This window comes from Phocoena sinus, chromosome 1 (assembly GCF_008692025.1).
Source record: "Phocoena sinus isolate mPhoSin1 chromosome 1, mPhoSin1.pri, whole genome shotgun sequence".
Lineage (NCBI taxonomy): Eukaryota > Metazoa > Chordata > Mammalia > Artiodactyla > Phocoenidae > Phocoena > Phocoena sinus.
In genome coordinates, this window is record NC_045763.1 from 19,571,892 (window position 1) to 19,592,342 (window position 20,451).

The following is a 20,451-nucleotide window of genomic DNA, read 5'->3' on the forward strand; positions in this document are numbered from 1 at the left end:
GGGGTTTAAATTGAGGTGTGACTCAAACTGCGGAAGAGTGGGGCCTCTCTGGAGGGATTTGCCAGAGCTGCCAGCTGGAGGCAGGGGTGGAAATGCAACCCACTCCCGACCTGGAGCTCTGGGCCAGACACCCACCTGGCCCTCACTCAGACCACAGGGGTGCTTTCCATGCTTTCTGGAAACAGGAAGTGCAGAGGCCTCCTGCTCCAGGCCCCACCCCTCCTGGGACCCTCCTTCCCTCCTACTGCTTCCCCTCACTCTGAGGTCTTTTCCCTCCTGGATCCTTCCCCCAACCAGTCAGGCCCTCTCCAGGGGTCCCTGGGCCTCTGACCCTTCCGTCACCTCCTTGGTACCGCAGGGTGCCAAGCCGATGCGTAGTTGAGGTTGACAGCCCAGGGCTGGATGGGCCCCTGTGCCCCACACTTGCCAGCTCCCTGGAGTGCTCTGTTTCTCACCTTCCTTCCTTCAGGTCATCACTGAAAAGTCACCTTTCCAGTGAGGCCCTCCCTGGTCACTTTATCTAAAGGAGGCTTTTTTTTTTTTTTTTTAAGGAGGCATTTTTAACTTGGCATCCCTCTTAGAATTGAGCGGGCTCAGAAACTGGGACAGGAAGAGAAAAACATGACAACTGTATCGTCCCTAGCCTCTAGCTGAAATTTAGCATCTCTCTTAAGTATGAACATAGACAACAAACCACAGAGGCATTACAGCAGTCCCTGTGACCTTGTCACCAACAGACGTCACAAATATTTACATATCACATTACAGACGTTGCAGATTTCTTTAAATATCTTTCATGCTCGTCACAACTTCAAAGTCACGGTCGTCATCAAACCCGTTGCTAGATCTTGTTATTTAACAAGCTAACAAGGCAGCGCATTTATCACAATTTTTAAAAACGTTTTGCTATGTTTTAATATAATTGGTTTTCATTGCCATCCTTTGTATTTTATTTCATTCTTTAAAAAGCACAATTCTGAGACTGTCAAAGGGGTCCATGGGGTAATGAAAGGTTAAGAAGCTCACTCTGAGGCATCATAGACCTTCCTACTCCCACTCTATCTGCTTGAGTTTCCTCCTAATGCTTATTACTTCTAATAATCTACCTACTTATTTATTTTATTTTGTCTCCCTTTACTAGATTATAAGCTCCCTGGGGGCCAGAACTTTTGTCTTGTTCACTGCTGTGTCCCCTAGGACAGCATCTGGCATATAGTAGGTGCTCAATAAATGTTTGTTAAATGAATTAAGGGCACAGGTTACGGCTCCCATTTTACAGATGAGAAAACTGAGACTCACAGAGGGGCAATGAGTTGACCAGGTCACACAGTATCCAGGCAGAGCGCCCAGGAAGGTTAGAATGTACTGGAGCCTGCCCCTTCGCACCGACCCTAAGCACCTACTCCTGGGGAGGGAGGAGCCTCCACCCCACCAGGCAGCAAACCACAGGCTTGCCCTGAGGTCACCAGCCCACCTTAACAGCTTCCTCCCAGGTTCCAGGCCTGACACCACCCCTCCCAGGTACCCACAGAGACCAGGGAGGGAGGAAGGGAGGGGCTGGCACTTGGGAGCAGGAGTGGGAGGGAGGGGCAAGTGTCAGGTGCCACAAGAGGCAGGGGCCCCACGAACCACAGGTGGGGAAAGCTGTCTCCCTGAGCGCCCATCACCTCTCTCTCCACCTGGCGGCAAACCCATCCTCCCACCTCTCCACTCTCTTAGAGCAGGAAGCTGAGAGGACAAAGGAGGTGGACAACTGTGCAGGAACCCCGGGCAAACTCTCAATCAGCTGGGAGCCCAGGAATTGCAAATCAAGGTGCTCCCACCGGCCCTGGTAGGAGGCGGAGAAGTCCTGTCTGGAAATAGTTGCTCCTTGGGGCTGAGAGTGGCCGTAGGCGTCCCCGCAGGACCTGGGTCCCTGGATGGAGCAGCAGATACAGCGGGGTCTGGCAGTGTGCCCTTGGGCAAGTCCCTGTCTCTCTTTGCCTGGGTTCCTGTGGGACAAGCCCCACTCACTGGGGCCTCAGGGACAGCGGGAGGGGACATCTCTGGGGGCCTCTGGATTTGTTCAATGTCGACCAGGAAGCCATCCACTCCTCCCCCACCAGTGGTCCCCCTAAGCCTGCACCTACACGTTGGCTCCCAAATCTGTCTCCACACACTACGGTTTCTTTTTCACCAGGTCATGGCAGTTCAGGAAGTCATGTTGTTTTCATCTTTACCTAGGCCAGTGGCCCCCTCCTAGACAGCATTTTGGGGGATGTGTGCTGCGTGGTCCTCAAGAGGTAGGATGTGGAAGGCAGGGGGGGGATGCAAATGTCTAGCACTGCACAGGGCAATCAACTATTCACTCTTCCCGTGTGGGAAAAACTTGCTTATGTAGATTCTCTGAGCCATGAGCCTAACTCAGTTTTAGATAAAACAAGGAAAAAGTTTTCACATTCTTTTGATATGTACTGAATTTTCTGGGAGGGAAGACAATTCTTTTTTTTAAAAAATTTTGCTCAGAATTTTGCCAAGAATTGCTCACAGCTTCAGCGAATCATGTCATTGACGGCAGTGCCACGTTCAGACTTTGAGTCATGTACACCTGGCCTGTCAGGCCGGCCGCAGGGGTCACGGGGCTTCAGCTAGAGGTGCAAACACCCATCCACCTCACAGTGTCTGTCATCTCGCCCCAACATTTACATATTCAAATAGATACATCATTATAAGTTACTTTTCCTTTTTCTCTCCATTATAGCGATGGAATTATATGGATTTTGAACATGCACACAGGTGGATAGATTAAGTTATCGTGCGTGTTTCAATTGTAGGATGGTAGAGGGCGTGCTGCAAAAACTTGTTGTAAGAAGGGGCACTGCGTCCGGCAGGGCGGGGACCTTGGCCCTAATCGCTGCAGGAGAACGACTTGGTTTCCTTCCCTTCCCTCTCTTGGTTTACACCTTCAGGCTTATCGTGAGGGCTCTGGGGTGGTGGTGTGCGTATACCTTGTACGGAAAGCTATCTTCTTGGAATTAAGACAGATTCAAGGAGTAAAATGCAAGGAAACAAGCAGAAGTTTCCATCTGGTTTCTTAGCTCTGGCAGAAGTCAGAGAGCCAGGGAAAGGCTCTGAGTCCAAAACCCCAGCCTGTCCTGCCTCCTAAAGTGGCCCAAACTGTCTGTGTCAACCACCGATCTGTTCCTCAGAGGGAATTTCCCAGTGGGCAGGAGGGGCACAGCAGATGCGGAGCTGCAGGCCACAGGACCCCTGTGTCCTCCTATCTCACTGCCAGCCGCCTCCACTTCTCCCACTCGACACCTCACACTTTCTGGGTTTCCCCCACCCCCGCCCAAACCACACCGTAATCAGAAAATCAGTGACTGTCACCATTCAAAGGGACTGCAAAGATCTCCTCCAGTCCCAGGCATTTGGAGTAACAAAATCTCTGAGCCACATCCAGCCCTCAGCATGTGCCAGCTGATATGCTAGCACCCGTCTCCTTAACGCTCACAAAGATCCCACGAGGGAGGTAACATTATTATCCCCATGTTACAGACGATGAAACGGAGACACAGAGAGGTTAAGCCATTTGCCCAATATCATCCAGCAAGTCACTGGCAGAGCTGGGACTGAAATCCAGGTCGGCTGGTCGTAGAGCCCAGGCTGTTGAAGACCATGAGCCTCCAAGGTCTGAAAGCCCCGTCGAGTTCCACGGGTATTGGAGCGCCCACTCAGGCCTCTTCTGCCTCCCAGGACCACTGAGACTGGCAAGAGAATGGCTGTGAGGATGTCTCATAAACCCAGACTCCTGCATCTCCCAGAGTCATGACCCCAGCCTCAGCCTTGCCTGCTCCAGGAACACGCTGCTACACAATGCTTTGGAAACCTATCTCCCTCCCGGTGGGCCTTGCAGGGTGGGTGCGGGTCTGTGGGTATAAATACCACAAAGAAATCGTTTTCAGCAGCAGAAGGGCCAGGCAGGGTCTCAGTAACACAGAGAATCACCGTCTCTTCGCTTTCTGGAGTTCACCTCCCAGAAGAGGGTGTAGGTGCTTTACTGGGCTCCCAAGACCGACCTCCCCTTCTGCTGCAGCTGTAGGGGGCCTCCCTCGCCGCTGCCATCTGGGCCTGCGGACCTGGCCACCACCCCGCCGTCCAACTGCATCCAAGCAAGCTACCACCAACCAGTGGCGAGCGACTCTCCACTCAGGGCTGGGGCTGGGATTAAGTTGCAAAAGGCTTGAGAGATTGGGGATGACAAAAGGGGCTTGAAGACTAATTAGGAGCAGCAATGAAAGCTTAATTCATAAAAGCAAACATTTTCCATCCATCAACCTGCAACCAGTTAAGGGCAACGTCTGAAAGAAATCTGGGCGTGGGGAAGGGAGCCAACAGGAACAGGAAATGTTTGAAAGAATGTAAACTATTTCAGTTTCATAAAAAGTAACAAGTAAACAGTTATTACATGCAAATAATGCCCTGGTTTTAATTAATGCTGAAAAGTCAAAATATGTTTGACATTTGTATGTATACACTGAGCGGCTGGAGAGGAAAAAATGGTGCCCAGATGCCCTTTTCCGAGCAGGACTGGCGGCTCAGAGGGAACTAAAACCTTAAGCAGGTCTTGTTTATTGGTGATGAAAAGTACCATTCTGCCTCAGTCTCTGTCGCAACTGGAAGCAGAGGGAACCTAGCTTACTTTCTTAAGCGGGAGGGGCCGGCTGGTGCTTGGGAAGGACACTCCCCGCTTTTCAGCAGGCTGGTCTTAAAGGGCCAGCGAGCCCTCAAGTCTCCATTTCACCCCAGCAGGGGTTCTAGAACTTCTCCACCCAGAAGTGATGATGGGTTTCAGGTCCCAGCAGCCTCCCACTCAACAGCCCCTGGCAGCAGCCACAGCGGCGTCTGGTCCTGCCTTCCTTCATATTGCCTGAGGAAGATCAGACAGGCAAGGTGGCACACCAGCCATGATTCTAGGGTGGGAGACGGCAGCCTTCAAGCTATGCTTTCCAACATTCAGCATGCTGCACTGCATTTGTTTCTTTTCTAAACCACCTTAAGGCTCGAAGAACTGGTGAAACTGGGGCTTCAGGAGACCGCAGCTGGGGAGAGGCAGCCTCAAAGTGTGGGGGAGATTCTACCCCAGTGGGGAGAGTGGTTGGGGCGCTGGGGACCTAAAGACCAAGGATTTGTCTAAATCAGCCTCGAAGCATCCTGCCAAAAAAGACCGACGAGGCCCCATTTTGAAGACAGTGATAGTCTACTATCTTCTCCCAGCGTCTTTTGTGAGACAGGGGTGCTTAACCGGGAAAGAGGGGAGGTGTGGAAGACTTCACAAGTTAGTAAACCCCAGAAATGGGAAGAAAGTTGTGTCTTTTCCGGCAAAAGACCCTAACGTTCTTCACATCCTCAAAAGGGTCTGTAACACCCTAAGGGGTTCCAAACCGCTGTTTTCGACAGAGCTGGCCCTGAAGACCTGTTTCTGGGGCTGCCACAGGGACCCCAAGACCTCGCTCTCAGCTTCCTTCTCCCCGCCTTTGCCATTGCCAAAGGTGGGCTGGCGCGGTCTCCCTCCCGCTCACCTCGCCCACTGCGGCCCACGAAGCGAAGGTCGTTGAACCTGGCCACCTGGTTCTTCATGACGGCCGAGGCGTTACGCAGCTCAGCGGAGTAGTTCTCATCGTTGCCGGCCATCACTGTCACCACCGTTCCATCCGGCACGTCCCCCAGAGCCACCACCTGAGGGCATGGGGGCAGGGGGACAGCTTAGGAAGGTAGGGGAGGCCGAGGAAAGAAGGGGAGGAGCTGGGCGGGCAGCTCCCCTAGGTCCCAGGCGCACTGCAGATTTTTCAAATGCGGGTTGGAGAAGAGGTTTAAGAACAATAGCGACCTGCCCCCCAATACAATAAAAATCAAAGGACAAAATCTCTACCTTCCACACCCAAATCCTAGATCAGCTGGCTAAGTCACGTCCTGAACAATTTATCCTTTCAATGAGGTTTAATCTAAGCGAAAGCAGTGAATGAGCGCGGGCAGTAGGTTGTGGGGTGCAGTTCCTCTCTTCTCTTCGGCTTGAGCAAAAGAGGAATCAACACGCTCCTAGCAACCGAGTCTCTAAATGAAAATAATATCATCAATAATAGCGGGACTGCTCCCCACATTCAATTAACGCCAGAGCCCTTTGGGGTGCAAAATGTGGCCCTGAAAGGCAGCCCAGGCCCAGTTTATCTGCCTCTGCAGAGCCTGAACTCATTATGCAGGGAAAATGCAAAATGCAAAACAAACTGGTGTTTTCAGAGGGTTTTGTCCAGAAAACCCCTTTAAAGTGAGAGAGGGGCTTTTGATAGCAAGGAGGATGCACCTGCTGGGAATTGCAGGATGGGGATGGAGATGCCCCCCTAATACAGTCTCTCCCACGCCCCCATCCCAAGGAGCGTGGGGAGGCAGATGCCTTTTGAAAAGGAATCAGACTGCAAAGGCAGTCACAGCCATTTAAACGTGGCCACCGCGTGCAGGGACTAGGGATCCAGATGGTAAAAATTTCAAGGAGAAAATGTTTGGGGTCTGATTAAAAAGGCCAGATTTCCTGTCAACATCCTGTCTTCTTTTAATTTCAAAGATTCCTTTTAAGCTCCAAGTGACAGTAAAACCTCCGATCTGAGGATTAAAGTCACACAGGCTTCCCCCTCCCCCTTCTCCCCGGGAGATTTTCCCCACTGGTATTTTAAGATGTCACCCGGGAGACCTCAAAGAGCCACTCATCCCTTTTTCCAATTTGGAGTCGTCTTAATGGGACCAAGGACGGCCTCAGCTGCCAGGAGCCGCTGTTTCCAGCCACCTCAGGCACCCGCCACCCCCAGCCGCTGGCCCTTCCTGCCTTGCCCTTTCTCACGGCAGCTGTGAGAGGTTTAGGGGAAAACCAAGGCGTTTTCGTTTCATCTCGCTGCCCCCTTAAAAAAATGAAAATGAAACAGTCGCCTACTCCCCAGCAAAGAGAAAAAGCTCCTCTGAATGACTGGGGGTTGCCAGGGGTGGGAGCGCCCCCAGTCTCTGCCTGACATTCGGGATCCCGGCCGCAACCGTTTAGGGTTCGTTTAGGCCCCCGATCCCGGCCTAGAGCCTCCCGGTGTAAAATTTCAGAAGCCGGGAGTTGACGGTGTGAGCAGGAAGTGTTTCTGAAGCAGTGCAGAAGGAGGGGTGCTGCTCCTCTGAGAGGAGGGTAGGCCCTCTCCACCCTCCGCACCCCGCCTCCGGTGTCCTCGCCCTGGTCCCGGGGCTCCTCTGCCCCGCTGCTCGCAGGGCTGTGTCCGAGGGATCCGGCCTGGGGAAGAGCGAAGCCCCATCCGCCCGTTTCCGCATCAACATCTCTCCGCAGGGCTCCCCAAGGGTGGAGGGGCCAAATCCTCTAAAAGTCGTCCGTGTCGGGTGCATCCAAGAAGGAACGCCGAAGTCCCCGGCCGGAGCGCGCAGAGACCGAAAGCGCCCGTGGCTCGGCTGCTGGGCTCTAGCCGCGGGGTCGCGGGCACGTCCCCGCCCCTCCCTTTCTGGGGCCCTGGTTCCAGCAGCTGAGACGCCCGAAGGCGCAGGGCCGGTGTCCTCCCGCCCAGGGCCCCGCACTCACCTTGAAGGCGACGGGCAGCGTCTTGTTACAGCGCCAGTGCGAGGGCAGCACGGAGCAGAGGAAGTTGGGGCTATCGGTGCGCACGAGTTCGCCCGCGTGGTCCGCCAGCACGTCCACCATCGAGCGCACCTCGGATCGGGCGCGCCCGCCGGGCCCCACGGCCGCCTGCGCGCCCAGCGCGCCGCTGTTCTCGCCCATCTTGCCGCCGCCGCCGCCGCCGCCGCCGCAGGGGAAGGCCGTGGAGGGAGGTGTGAAGCGGCGGCTGGTGCTCGGGTCTACAGGAATACGCATAACAGCGGCCGTCAGGGCACTGGGCGGGCGGCGGCGGCGCGGCTCCCCCGGGGGTGGCTGGCGCTGGCGCCTCTTCGGCAGCCGCTGCCGCGAGAATCGGGAAAGCAGAAGCAGCCGGGCCAAGGCCTCAGGGCGCAGGGGGCGGCGCCCGGGGACGCCTCCCCTGGGCCAGCCAGCCGCGAGGCCTCGCTGCCCCGACGGCCGCGCAGCCTGTCCGCTAGTCCCGCATCCTGGGCGAGCGGCCCGCGTGTGGCCGCCCTCGCGGCGATCCCGGTTGCCTTGGCCGCGGCGGAGCCCGCGCGGGCTGTGCAGCCACCGCCGCCGCCTCCCGCCCCCGCAGCCCGCTAGCGGCCTCCCCACCGACTCCGCAGCCGCAGCCCCAGAGCAAATCCTCGAGAATCAAGTGGCGGTGCCGAAACCGCCCGCGAGGGGTTAGTACCCCGGGGCCCGCGGGGGCGGGGCCGGCCCGAGCGACGCGTCGTGCAGCCAATCGGAGCCCCCATCGCGGGCACCTCGGCAGCGCTCGCGGGGGAGGAACGGGGACCGCAGAAGGCCGCCCAACGGGGAGGGGCGGAAGGCTCCGCCCCGCCGAGGACGCCCGGGGTTGGGGGGCACCCAGCGCGACGCCCCGGGGCTCCTTGAGAGTTCTGGGGAGCCGGAGCCGAGGCCAAGAATTTGTTTAAAACGTCTAGTCCCTACAGAGGCTCATTTGCCGCCGCCTCCTGACTCGGGGGCTGCAGCTGCTCTTCTGTCGCCCTTCCCGGCCGCCCGCAGCCAGGCCTCCCCACTCCAGCTGCTTTCGGCCTGTGAAGCTTGCACTCTCAGCTGGGGGCCGCGGGGGCCTCAGGCCGGTGACATCTAGCGGGGAGCTGCCCCAAAGTGGCTTCTCACTGCCCCTACCTGTCCCGCAAATTATTTTGACCCAAAAGCCTCCACCGCATACGAGATTACGCGCGAGCCAGAGGCCTCTGCAGCTCCCAGCTCTGCGCGACTTTCCTCCCGGCCCCGGTGGCCCCGGTGCCAACCTGGGGACAGAGGGAAGGGTGTCCCTTATGCGCCCTCATCGGCTTGGGGGCGAGTAACCCCATTTCTCTCCGCTCTCCCCTCAAAATAACTTTCAGCATCGCGCAGGCCTCGCTGCGTCGTTCTTCGTTGTGGCGGCCTGAGGGTCTTCGAAAAACGCCGTGGGGCCTGAAAAACGCGAGTGTTTACCCCCGACCCCCGCCGACCCCGCGCGCATGTAAACACTGTCCTGCATCGTGGAAGAGGACGCGAGTCCCTGGTGAGAGGAAAACTGTGCAGAGAACGCAGGAATGGCTGCAAAGCTAAGGGCCCCTTCTTCCAAAGGAGGGAATTTTCATCCACCATGTGGATGCAAACTGGCTCCCGCGGGTCCACGCCCACCTCTGCCCGGGCGGTGCGCTTGGGCCACGCGGGCAGGGACCAAAGACAGCTCTGCCGAGGCACTGCTCGCCGGCCCTGGGTCCTCGCTCCCACTCCCGGCCGCGTGGCCCAACCATTCCCCGGCGGCAAGCAGGCAAACAATCCCTTTCCCGCCTCCTAGGCCGGGCGAGCGGGCGTAGGGACAGGCTACATCGAGGAGGGTAACTGGAAAGATCAAGCCGCCATTCGCACTGAATTATCGCCACAGATGCGCTCCCTGGAGTCTGGGGAACGAACGGTGCAGAGCCTCCCCGCCGTTTTGCAGATCGGGTTGGATATTCGTTGTTTCCGGCACTCGACAGGTGCAAAACGACCGATTCCAAGCCTCGGGAGCAAAGAAGCATAGGATCTGAAGGTGGCTGCGAGATCTCGCCCTGGATCTGACCCCGGCCCATCGCGAGCCATTTCGTCGTTGCCAAACGAAATCAAGCCCTGCGTCCGCTCCAGGGAGGACCGGCTCTGGCCCAACCTCGACCACCTGGAAAGCTGATCCCCACCCCTGTCGGAGCCTCACGTCAGTCCCTCGGGCCATTTAGAGAACAGGGACGACGAATGTCCATCACTGGACCTTTTTATAGAGCCTACACGTCGGAGTTGCAGATCGCCGGGGCTCAGGCCCGCTCGCTCACGTGAGCACTGACACTAGCCGCAGAACTAGAAGAAAGTGAGGAACCAGGACCTTGGCGCATCCAACCTCTGGGAGCTTCCTGCCAGGTAGGGCCCGGGGCCAGGGCGGACGGGCGACGCCGCACTGCCCTGGAGCGGCCAGGACCCGCTGCCTCTGAGGTTCGTAAATCCGATTTGTCAAATGGTTTTGGTTTGCAGCCATGCCCTTACTTGTCTCTCCGCCTGATTTCTCCCTCTCATCCTACGGCTGGTTTACAAATGGGTTTCCTGAGAATAGGACTCCTGTGGATCTTGGCACCTGGCATAGGACCCGTCATGGCTCCAGCCCTAAGGAAGGCGCTCGCTGCCAGTGGGCGCCAGAACCAGGGAACCTGGGTTGTAGACGTAGGAGGTCGCCGGGGCCGCCGGGGGAGGAGCAGTTCCGAGATCCACCGCTAGTTGACGCCTGCACTCTGCCAGCCGCGGAGATGCCCCGACAGGCTCTGCGCACAGATGTGCGCCAGCTGCGGTCCCGCGTTCAGGCGCCGCCGGCCGCCTCCTGCAAGCTGCCCCTTCTGGACAGACCTCCCGCCCTATTCCTCACCATCTGTGCGCTACGTATCGGACAAACCAGTGGCCTTGTGGTAGACCAGAGGCTGCCCTCTCCGCCCCAATGGACAAGGACGCTCTCTGCCTTCGCATCTCGGACACCGGAGGGCTCCTGCGCCCTCCGACCTGCTGCAGAACGTTCCCTCTGGCAGAAATGCACAGTACTTTCCTGTCCTGTTCCGGAGCACCGGGGTTGAGGAGCACTCACAGAGGAACAGACCAGCTCTTTCCCAATTTCAACCTAAGGCAAACCTGCTTTGTCCCCACCCCAGACTGACAGACCTAGGGTCACACCTCTCTCTCTCCTTCTCTTCCTACCCCCTCTCTCCCCGTTTTTCGAAGGACAGTTACAGTTGGAAAGCTCCCTGTCCCCAAGCTGGGACACCCAGTTACCCTGTCCCTTCCCCATCTTATGTGGACAGTCATCTCCTCTCCTTCTTCTCTGGGACCGATGGACAAACAGCCCACCTAAGGGAACGCCAAGTTGTCCACAGCAGGGGGAGGAAGCCAAGAGGTCTAGAGCTACCTTGGCCCAGAGCTGGGTAAACAGGGACACAACCTGGAGCCTGCAGAGTCTGGGTTCTGGGAGCCACTCCTCCCGCCAGTATCCTCCACCCCTGGAAGGGGATCCATGGGGTCAGAATGACCCTGTGTCGGGCACCATCCTCCTGCTGCAGGAGAATGTCTAGGAGTGCGCTTCTAGCACACTCCCGGTAGTGAGGTGCCTGCACGTCTCTCCCCTCCCAGCAGAGAGAGTGCTTCTGAGGGCAGGTCTGATTCCTAGGGAGTCCCAGTGCTTGGGGAGGGGTGAGGACCCCCCAGCCGTGCCAGATAGTGGACGTATATGCTCTGGAAAACCTAAGAGGTCCATTGGCTGTGGAAGGAGCTTTGGTCTGAGGTTCCACTGCCTGAGTTCTTCCACCACCTACTGTGATCTAGGGAAAATTGCTTAAAACCTCTCTGAGCCTCATCTGTTTCGTCTGTATAGTGGGGGTAATAACAGTGGCCTCCTCATAGAATTGTGTGTAAAGTGCTTAGCACAGGCCTGGCACATAGGTGGTGCTCCATCCATTCTAGCTGGCACTGTTGTTTATACTAAAAAAATAAGTCCTGATCACTCCTTGTCTGGGGCCTTTGGCAAGTCCCTTCCCCTCTCTGGGCCTCACATTTCCCATTTGTGAAATACCCAGTTCCCAAATTCAAAGCTTCCCCAGACTCGGAATCTAGTCCTTGGCAATCCTGTCCCCCTTGGTTCTCCTGGGGGCGGCCTGGGGGAGCTAAGGAATGTCCAGGCAGAGACAGCTTGCAGGAGGGTTTTCCAGCAACCATCACAGGGCTGCCGGTGCCTGGACCTTGAGGACTCACCTTCCCCTGGGCTCTCAGACCCTCACTCTGGAAACCCACTCACCTCATCCCCTACCTCCCCACAGACACTTTCCCAAGTAGAAACTGACCTCAGCCAGCACTGTCAGCCCTCACGCCCTCCCCAGGAGGCGGCTGTTCCCTTTATCCTGAGTCTCATGGGAGCCCCAGTCCAGTGAATAGACAGAGGACAGTCATGCAGAAGCTGATGGTTTCTCCCAGCCCGACCTCCACACCCACTCCAGAGAGACCCATGGTGAAAGCTGTTTCTTTCCTAGTGCCCTGGAACCCAAGGTGGAACATTCCTGTCCCTCACTGAGCCTCAGTTTCCTCTTCTGTGAATGGAGGTCATTCTAATCGCTCCATTTCACAATCTGGCGGGGAGGGGTATTGTGTTTCACCATATGAAAAATACCGTCAATTGTTCCATGTGAAAGAAAAAGAAAGAGAATGCTGCTATTTAAACTAGGACTTGTCTGTATCCTTATTTCAGATATGTATTTATACATATGTAAGTTTTATTATATATGCTACCTATATATCATATATTAAAACATACATATATAATTAGTGAGAAAGGGTCATGAAAAACAGTAATACGGTTGAGGGGTTGCTGCCTCCGGAATTGGGAGCCTTCACCTCCGAGAATCCATCTCTGAGGCCGTCCCTCCTGGGCAGCCTCTCAGGAAGGCTCCTGCTGGTGGGGCTGGAGGAGGAGGACAAGTGGCTTCGCAAATTGCAGGGTTTTTTTTTTTTTTTTCTCTTTTGGAAAGGGCCAGACAGACTCTGAGGGGCAGGAGAGGGAGCTGGGGAGAGCATGGTGAGTAGGACACAGCTACAGCCTCTGCCGTTAACTGGCTGTAACTTTTGCCCAGGGTCTGCACCTCTCTGAGCCTTGGTCCCCTGGACAATAAAGTAGGAAGAGAAGTAACAGCCATGTTGGCTGAGGTGTTATCACGTCCAGGCACTGTGTTTGGGCTTTAAGTGCGTCTTTCGATCCTCATGTGTACATGGTAGGTGTTACGCCCATTTAAATGAAAAGAAACATTGCTCAAGGTTTTCTGGGCTAAGGAGGACAAGCACCAGATTAAAAGCTCAATCTGACTCAAAATTCGGGGAGGAGGCACCTCAAATGGTTATATACGTTCCTCCTCCCTCCCCCCACCAGTGGTTAAATGAAGAAATGGGAAGAGCCCAGTGTACAGATATTGAAAGAGCTCAGTACAGTTAGCTGTGATGATGGTAGGGGAGCTAGAGGCAATACAATTTGTTAAACAACGGTGGACTTGGAAATCAGCAGACCCTTCAGACTCCGGGAAGCGGGTGCAGGGGTTGTTCGCTCCCACAGCCTGCTCTCTTTTTACCTCCGAACCGACTCTCCTGGGAGGAGGCTGACTCAGCTGTAGTCCCCAGTATACAGATAGGAACACTGAGGTCCAGAACGGGGAGAGACTTGACCTGAGTCACCAAGGAAGAAGGGAGACTTGGACGGAGCTCCTGCAAGGCCAAGGGGCAGCACCACGGCCGGGCGGCCTGACCTCCGCCCACCCTGCTGGAGCCCACAGACAGAGCCGCGAGCCAGGGCTGCAGGGCGTCCCTCCAGTGCCCCCTCCCGGCCAGGTGCGACCCATCGCTCCAGGGGAAGTGCCCCGTCTCGCTGCAGGCCTCACTTTCACCAACCTTCTAGGCTTTGGGCCGGCTCCCCGCAGTACCCCAGATGATTTTCACTGTGACCCCGGGTTGGAGACTCAGGAGGTGCCGGCTCCCCTCTTGTCCCTGCAGGCGCGGAGCCCCCCACTCCCACTCCCACCCTGAGAGAGGGTGGGAGAGGGTAGCTCTCCTGGGAGAGGGTGCCCAGCTTTGGGAATGCGAGAGGGAGGATGGAGGGCAGAGGGGTGGTCTCAGCACAAGTGTGGCCAGGGGAGGGGAGGTGGCCCCAGCAGTAGCCAGGGAAGTGGATTCTGGCTTTGGCTCCCACCACTGGGTCTGGTCTTCCTACCACCCTCCCTGTTCCTCACTTTGGTCATCTATAAAATGGAAATAATTCTGGCAGAACTCTGTGGTCTATGACTAACAATTGCCCTAATTGGTCGGACTCCTGCTGTGTGCTGGGAGTGCTACCCCAATTATCACTAACCCTTATGAGGCTTCCGCAGGGTAGAGATTTTGTGTTCTCCACTTTACAGGTGGGAAAATTGAGGCTCAGAGAGTAAAGAGCTTCTTCCCTTTGGGGCTCAGAACCTGAGAGGTTCAAACAAGAAAGTCTCGAGGGCTCTTCTTTTTTTTTTTGGCAGGATCGTAGTTCCCCCACCAGGGATTGAACCTGGGGCCACAGCTGAGTCCTAGCCACTGGACCACCAGGGAAGTCCCTTGAGGGCCCTTCTTTTAACATGACTCCTTGACACAGAGCAGGGCTCTGTCTCTGCTCTGCTGGCTGGTCACAGCGCCTCCATCCACAACACTGGGTGGGTGCCAAGCTCCTTGCTGGCAGAGCCATCAAATCAGAGGACTCCTCTGTTGGGGGGCAGGGAAGAGCAGGAGAATGGTGAGAGGGGCCTGGGTATCTTGGAGGCCAAGGGAGCTTCAGGGAAGGGTGTGGCCTTTCCCCAGGCCCTGGATGGAGCTTTCCGCTCTGGCAGTTAAGGAAAGGGCTCTTCTGAGTGGCTGTTGCCTCTTGCATCCCCTATAGTAGAGGAAAGACAGGAGGCCTTTCAGGTTCAGAATGCCTCCAAAGCTTAATCAGGTGGCGAGAATAGGAGTCCGAAAACCAATTTTCGAATAGGATTGGAACCACAGGGTTACAATGCTGAGCTTTATTAATCGTTACTGACAACAGTGAAAGTTCATCTAACCTCACAATATTTTTATGGGGGAGGTACAGTTATCACCCCCATTTTACAGGTGAGAAAACCGAAGACAGAGAGGTTAAGTAATTTGCCCAAGGACACACAGCTGGGAAACTGTGGAGCTAGGATTCCAACCAGGCAGCGTGGCCCCAGAGCCCACGTTCCTGACCACCACGCTCTTGTTCTCATGGACCAGAATCAGTTGCTTGAAGTCACAGTCATGGAATAGAACTAGAATCCTGGCATGAGAACTGTGGGCAGGATTCAGAATTTTATAATGTCAGACTCCACAGGGCTCTGAGGTATCATATCCAAATCTCCTATTTATCAAATGGTGGAACCAAGGCCGAGGGAGGGGAAGGGTCTCACTCAAGGTCGCAGCTTTGGCCAGGGGCAGAGTCTGGAACCCCCTCTCACCGCCTCCCACTGACTGTGCTCCAGGGTGCCTTTCTCTCCATGCCACCTCCCCCCATGCCTGCCCACCCAGTGCCTCCCGGGCCCAGCCAGTCCCATTAGGGATTTTCCATCGCCCCAAAAAGGTCCTAATGACTATCAGTCCTTGTGAAGCCTTAATTAATCTCAGAGGCCGATGGCTCTGAGGAGACTGGGGGCTTTGGCCTTACGCAGAGGAAGATTACGGCTCCATTTCATGTGGTAGTAGAGGAACGCCTCAGACATTCCTGACAGCAATAAAAGCCACATGGCTTTCCAGCGTCGCCCTTGGAAAAGAAAAAAAGCGCAGCCCTTTGCGGAAAGAAATCAACTATGTGCTGTATGCATGGCATGAGATAAAAACGGGGCAGAACGAGGTGGAGAAGAGTTGGTCTTTTATGTGGCCTCCGATGGCCACCGAGAGTGGCAGGGCCCAGCGGTCGTGATCCCAGCTGCAACCCCGGGGGAAAGGGGTAGCCCTCCGCGCGGTGGTAGAAGCCACAGTGGCAGGGCCTCAGTCTCTCAACCTGAGCTGAGTTTGAGCCGCCCCAGATGTCCCACAGGCAGGGCCAGCTTCCTGGGCCCGTGACCCATGCAGTCGCACAAAAGGGCCTTGCAATTGGATTCATGCTCTGCCGTCACTGCCTTGACATTCTTAATACTTTTTGAAGAAGGGGCATGCATTTTCATTTTACACTAGGCCCCTCAAATGATATGACTGGTCCTGCCCACAGGTCACCCCATCAGCCCATTGCCTCATGTCTCCTGGCCCCTTCCATGGGCCCAGGCCTGGGGAGAGTGTTTTTTTGAGCACCTATATTGTCTGAGGTGAACTTTAAAGCAACCTCGTGAATTGGGCAGACGTGGAAACTGAGGCTCAAAGAGGCTTCCATGCGGCAAGGAAGCCTAGATTTGGAGTCAGGTCCTTCTGACTCCAAAGCAAGTGTCTGAACCACTCCCCATTCTGCAGTCTTTCATGTTCATCATGCCCAGTGGGGATGGTGATGCACATGGTCAGGCTTTTTTATTCCCAAATAACAGAAGGGATAATTGAGGCCTGGTGAAGGTACTCGTGGTCATACCCAGTCAGTGGGGAAGGGGTCCCTCGGTCCTGGACTGGGCAACAGTGGACCTGGGCCCGGACCCATAGGGCTGAGGGGGAGGGGTGTCCCAGTTTTAGAGTTGTTTGTTGCACTTGTACATTTTTAGCTCTTCTGTGTGGGTCATTGCCTTGAGTCTGGCCTTGGATGTAGTGGGAGTCCTGGCCCCCCTCCCCCACTCTCCGTCCTAAACATCTAGAAGTCCTTCTTTGTGACTTCACTCTTTCATGCTCCAGTTTTCCTCTGCTACCCTCATTGGCTGGGGAAGCAGTTGTGCCTTATACCTTGATAAACTCAAAGGGCTTCCAATCCTCTATGAATCATAGAAAGTTGGGGCTGAATGGAGCCTAAAGATGGTCATGACTTATGACCTGGCTGCTGGCCCCAGGGGAGCCGTCCCCTTATTCCTTGCTGGGTAACCTCAGGCAAGCCCCTTCCCTCTCTGGGCCTCAGACACCCCATCAGGGAGAGAAATGTATTAGCCCACACTTGATCCCCAGGAGGACTGTCCATCTTCAATGTTCTAGCATTCCATGTTAATCTATGACTGGGGAAACTGAGGCCCAGGCAAGGTCATAGACTTGCTCAAGGTCACACAGGATGCTCACTGGCAGCCGGACCCAACTCTGAGGCTCCTGCCTGATAACCTAGCTTTTCTCTGCACAAACCTTTGGAGGGACCAACTCTGGTCTTGTCCTCCACAGGTCACCATGGCCTGTCAGGCACCTTAAGTGCCCAGGTCTGGAAGCCTCAGCTAAGGGTCCTCTTTAGGAAAAAATGTGCCTGGTGATGGTAATGTCCTTTTTTTCCCACTCACGTTTAGGTTGTGTCATTGTTTCCATAATAAAAGCCTCTATTCCAGGTGTTATAATTTGGCTAGAAAATGGGGAGGAAGGGTCAGACTCTAGGACCCAAGGGGCAGGTGAGGGATAGAGCGCTGGAAAGCCAGGAGCAGAAAGATCTTACTGGACCCAAGGCACACAGGGTACGTGCACACACACACACACACACACACCTCTTCTCATGGACACACTCTCACACAAACTCACAGCTCACACTCACACATCTATGTGGACAAGTCCTCATGGAGGCCAACACTGCTAGGTCACAGCCACACATGTAAACAGTTAAGTGTATGTGTGTGCAAAGACGCTCACAAGGAGACACATCTGTCTGTGTCAACACTCACAGACCCATTAGTGTAGACGCAGATAGGCCTCCATAGGCACACGTCAAGTGCATGTAGACACAGACCATCCTGTGGACAGAGCTACATGCAAACTTTGAGGCAGGTGTGGAGTAAGGGCTCAGAGCTTGAATTTGTTCTCTAGCTCAGCTCTGGGAGGAGTTGAACCCCGGCTGTGGAAGTTTCTGCTTCTTCTTAGTTCAAGGGCATTGACTCTCTAGGTGGTTTGTGAACCCAGTGCTTTCAGACACTTGCCCAGTGTCTGACTGTTAACCTCCTTCCCTCCCAAATGCTCCATGGAGGTGAGGGGAGCCTGCCCTCTTGGTCCAGAAAAAGGTGGCTGTTATATGAGGGTTGCAGGGAGGGTTCCTGAGGCAGCCTGGGCTGGAGGGCAGAGCATGAGCCTGGGGCCCCAAAGCCCTGGGGTCAGGTTCAGGCTGAGAGGCCCTGGACATGACACATCACCTTCCTGAGCTTCAGCCGCCTCACCTGTAAAACGGGGCAATTACTGCTTCTCAAAGGGTGTCGTGAAGGGGCTTCTGGCTCCCGTGGGAGCTCAGAAACAGCAGCTGCCACAGCCTGACCACCCCTGCAGGGTGAGTCACCCTGACCCCCCTCTTTTAGGGCCTAGGTGACACCCCCAGGGACCTCAGCATGGGGAAGAGTATTGAAGCCATGTCATTTGGTGAACTGTTAAAGCAACTGGGAACTTTGTCCTGGGGAAGAGCAAGCCTGGGGCTGAGAGCTCTGCTTTCAGATCTCTGAAGAGCCCATGCGTGGCAGGGGACCATACGAATGCTGGGGATGGAACTATGGCCAGTGGCTGTTGGGCTCCGTATGAGGAAAAGAAGCAGAGACAGAATGAGACATTCCTCTAGAGGTAGAGAGCTCCCCGTCATGGGAGGTATTCAAGTTGAGGCCAGGATATTGTAGAGGGAATTTAAATGTTGGATGGGGCTGGAGGATGGACCAGGTACCAGTGTCTAGCCTAGGTTTGGCTCATAGTAAACATTTATTGAACAAATGATAGAGTGAAACCAAAGTTCCATTTGTGACCTGACAGTCTGTGATGCAGGGTCTACCAGCTCTGAGTTCTCACCCTGGCATCTTTACCTGCTAGTGTGTGACCTTGGGCCTCCTCAAGCCTCAGTCTCCTCATCTGTAAAATGGGGAGAATTGACCACCTTCCATGATCTTCCCTCCAAATAAATTTTAGTAGTTCAATAGCTCACATCTTTTATTGCTGCCTTTCAGTTCATTCCAAAATGACTGCTCTTATAAATAGAAAATGACACTGAAAGCAGAAAGCATACAGACAAGCAAGATGATGGTTAACACAAAGACCAGGAGAGTGGTTCCCCTGCCCCGCCGTGGCAGGGAGAGGGAGAAGGAGGGATGTGATTGGGAAGGGGACACTGGTGGGAGCCCTAAGGTCCACTTAGTGGGTTTTTTTTTTTAAACATCTTTATTGGAGTATAATTGCTTCACTGTGGTGTGTTAGTTTCTGCTGTACAACGAAGTGAATCAGCCACTTGCATACATATATCCCCATATCCCCTCCCTCTTGTGTCTCCCTCCCACCCCTCTAGGTGGTCGCAAAGCACCGAGCTGATCTCCTTGTGGCATGCAGCTGCTTCCCACTAGCTATCTGTTTTACATTTGGTAGTGTATATATGTCAGTGCTGTTCTCTCACTTCATCCAGCTTACCCTTGCCCCTTCTCACGTCCTCAAGTCCATTCTCTACACCTGTGTCTTTATTCCTGTCCTGCCCTGCCCCTAGGTTCATGAGAACCTTTTTTTTTTTTAGATTCCCTATATATGTGTTAGCATACGGTATTTGTTTTTCTCTATCTGACTTACTTCACTCTGTATGACAGACTCTAGGTCCATCCACCTCACTTAGTGGGGTTTTTTAAAAGCTAGGTGGTGGGTTTATGGATGTCTGTTTTATTATTATCATTTAAACAATATTTATATACACTCCCTGTTACTATATTTTACAATAAAATATTTTAGGAGAAAAGCAAAAGGTAAAAAAGCCCTCCCTCCCGAAACCTCTGAAAAAATGATTGACAAAAATGCTGAAATTTGCATAGAGTTGCAAGACTGCCCACGGTGCATCAAAGTTGGAGAGTGTGTATTCTTGGCCAGATCACTGTTTCAACCAGATTGTCCTGTCCACCAGCTCACTCAGCTGAATCATCTGGTGGCCTTGAAGCCATCCTCATCATGGCAGCCCCCCATGTGGAGCATTTTGGGGTACCCAGCCCCTGCTGAGCATGCCCCCTACTGAGCTCCTTAAATCTCACCAACAGCTTTCTAGGTACATGTCATCGGGCCTGCTTTACAGACGAGGGACTGAAGTTCATTGAGTAAGTCTCCTGGACCCAGCTAGGAAGGGGCAGAGCTGGGATTTGAATCAAGATCTTTTGATGCTGAAGTTGTGCCCTGCTGCATGCAGGAGCCTCACCCCAGGGGCCAGGCCCTTCAATATAATAACTAATGATATCCACACTTCACATGTATTATTTCATTTATCCTCCCAGCCACCTTATGTGTTAAGTACCCTTATTATTACTTCCATTATAGCACTAGGAAAACTGAGGCACAGAAAGGTTAATAAGTTGCCCCGGTTCACACCTCAGGTGAGCTTTGAACCTAGGCAGCCTGTGCTACCCTGCCAGGCCCATGGGGAGCACAGACGCCATGGACACAAGACAGAGCTGTGGCCTGGGGTCCACAGATGACCCCCAGGAACCAAAGGCCAGCAGGAATGGATGGCTGGGGTTGGGGCATGCAGCAGGGAGATCTGCTCCCAGAGTGACACCAGCCCTGTGCAATGAGCTGTGTCCGTCCCTCTTCGCCTAGCGGGCCTGTGGCCCTTGGGGAGGTGTTGAGGATGTGGGCAGAACCAAACAGAGGCTAGAGCAAGCTGGGCCACAGGCTCAGACACTGGGCACTCTTTGTCATTTGCT

The 20,451-nt window shown here is 54.7% G+C and overlaps 1 protein-coding gene across 1 annotated transcript in view; it reads right to left on the bottom strand.

Moving 5' to 3' along the window:
• Window positions 1–20,451, bottom strand: part of RUNX3 (RUNX family transcription factor 3) — a 62,449-nt gene that overhangs the window by 20,922 nt on the left and 21,076 nt on the right. Inside the window, exons 2-3 of the mRNA XM_032639675.1 lie at window positions 7,601–7,875; window positions 5,562–5,718 (exon numbers count right to left, since the gene is read on the bottom strand). Coding sequence (XP_032495566.1) covers window positions 5,562–5,718; window positions 7,601–7,875 — 432 coding nt within the window. The remainder of the gene's footprint in view (window positions 1–5,561; window positions 5,719–7,600; window positions 7,876–20,451) is intronic.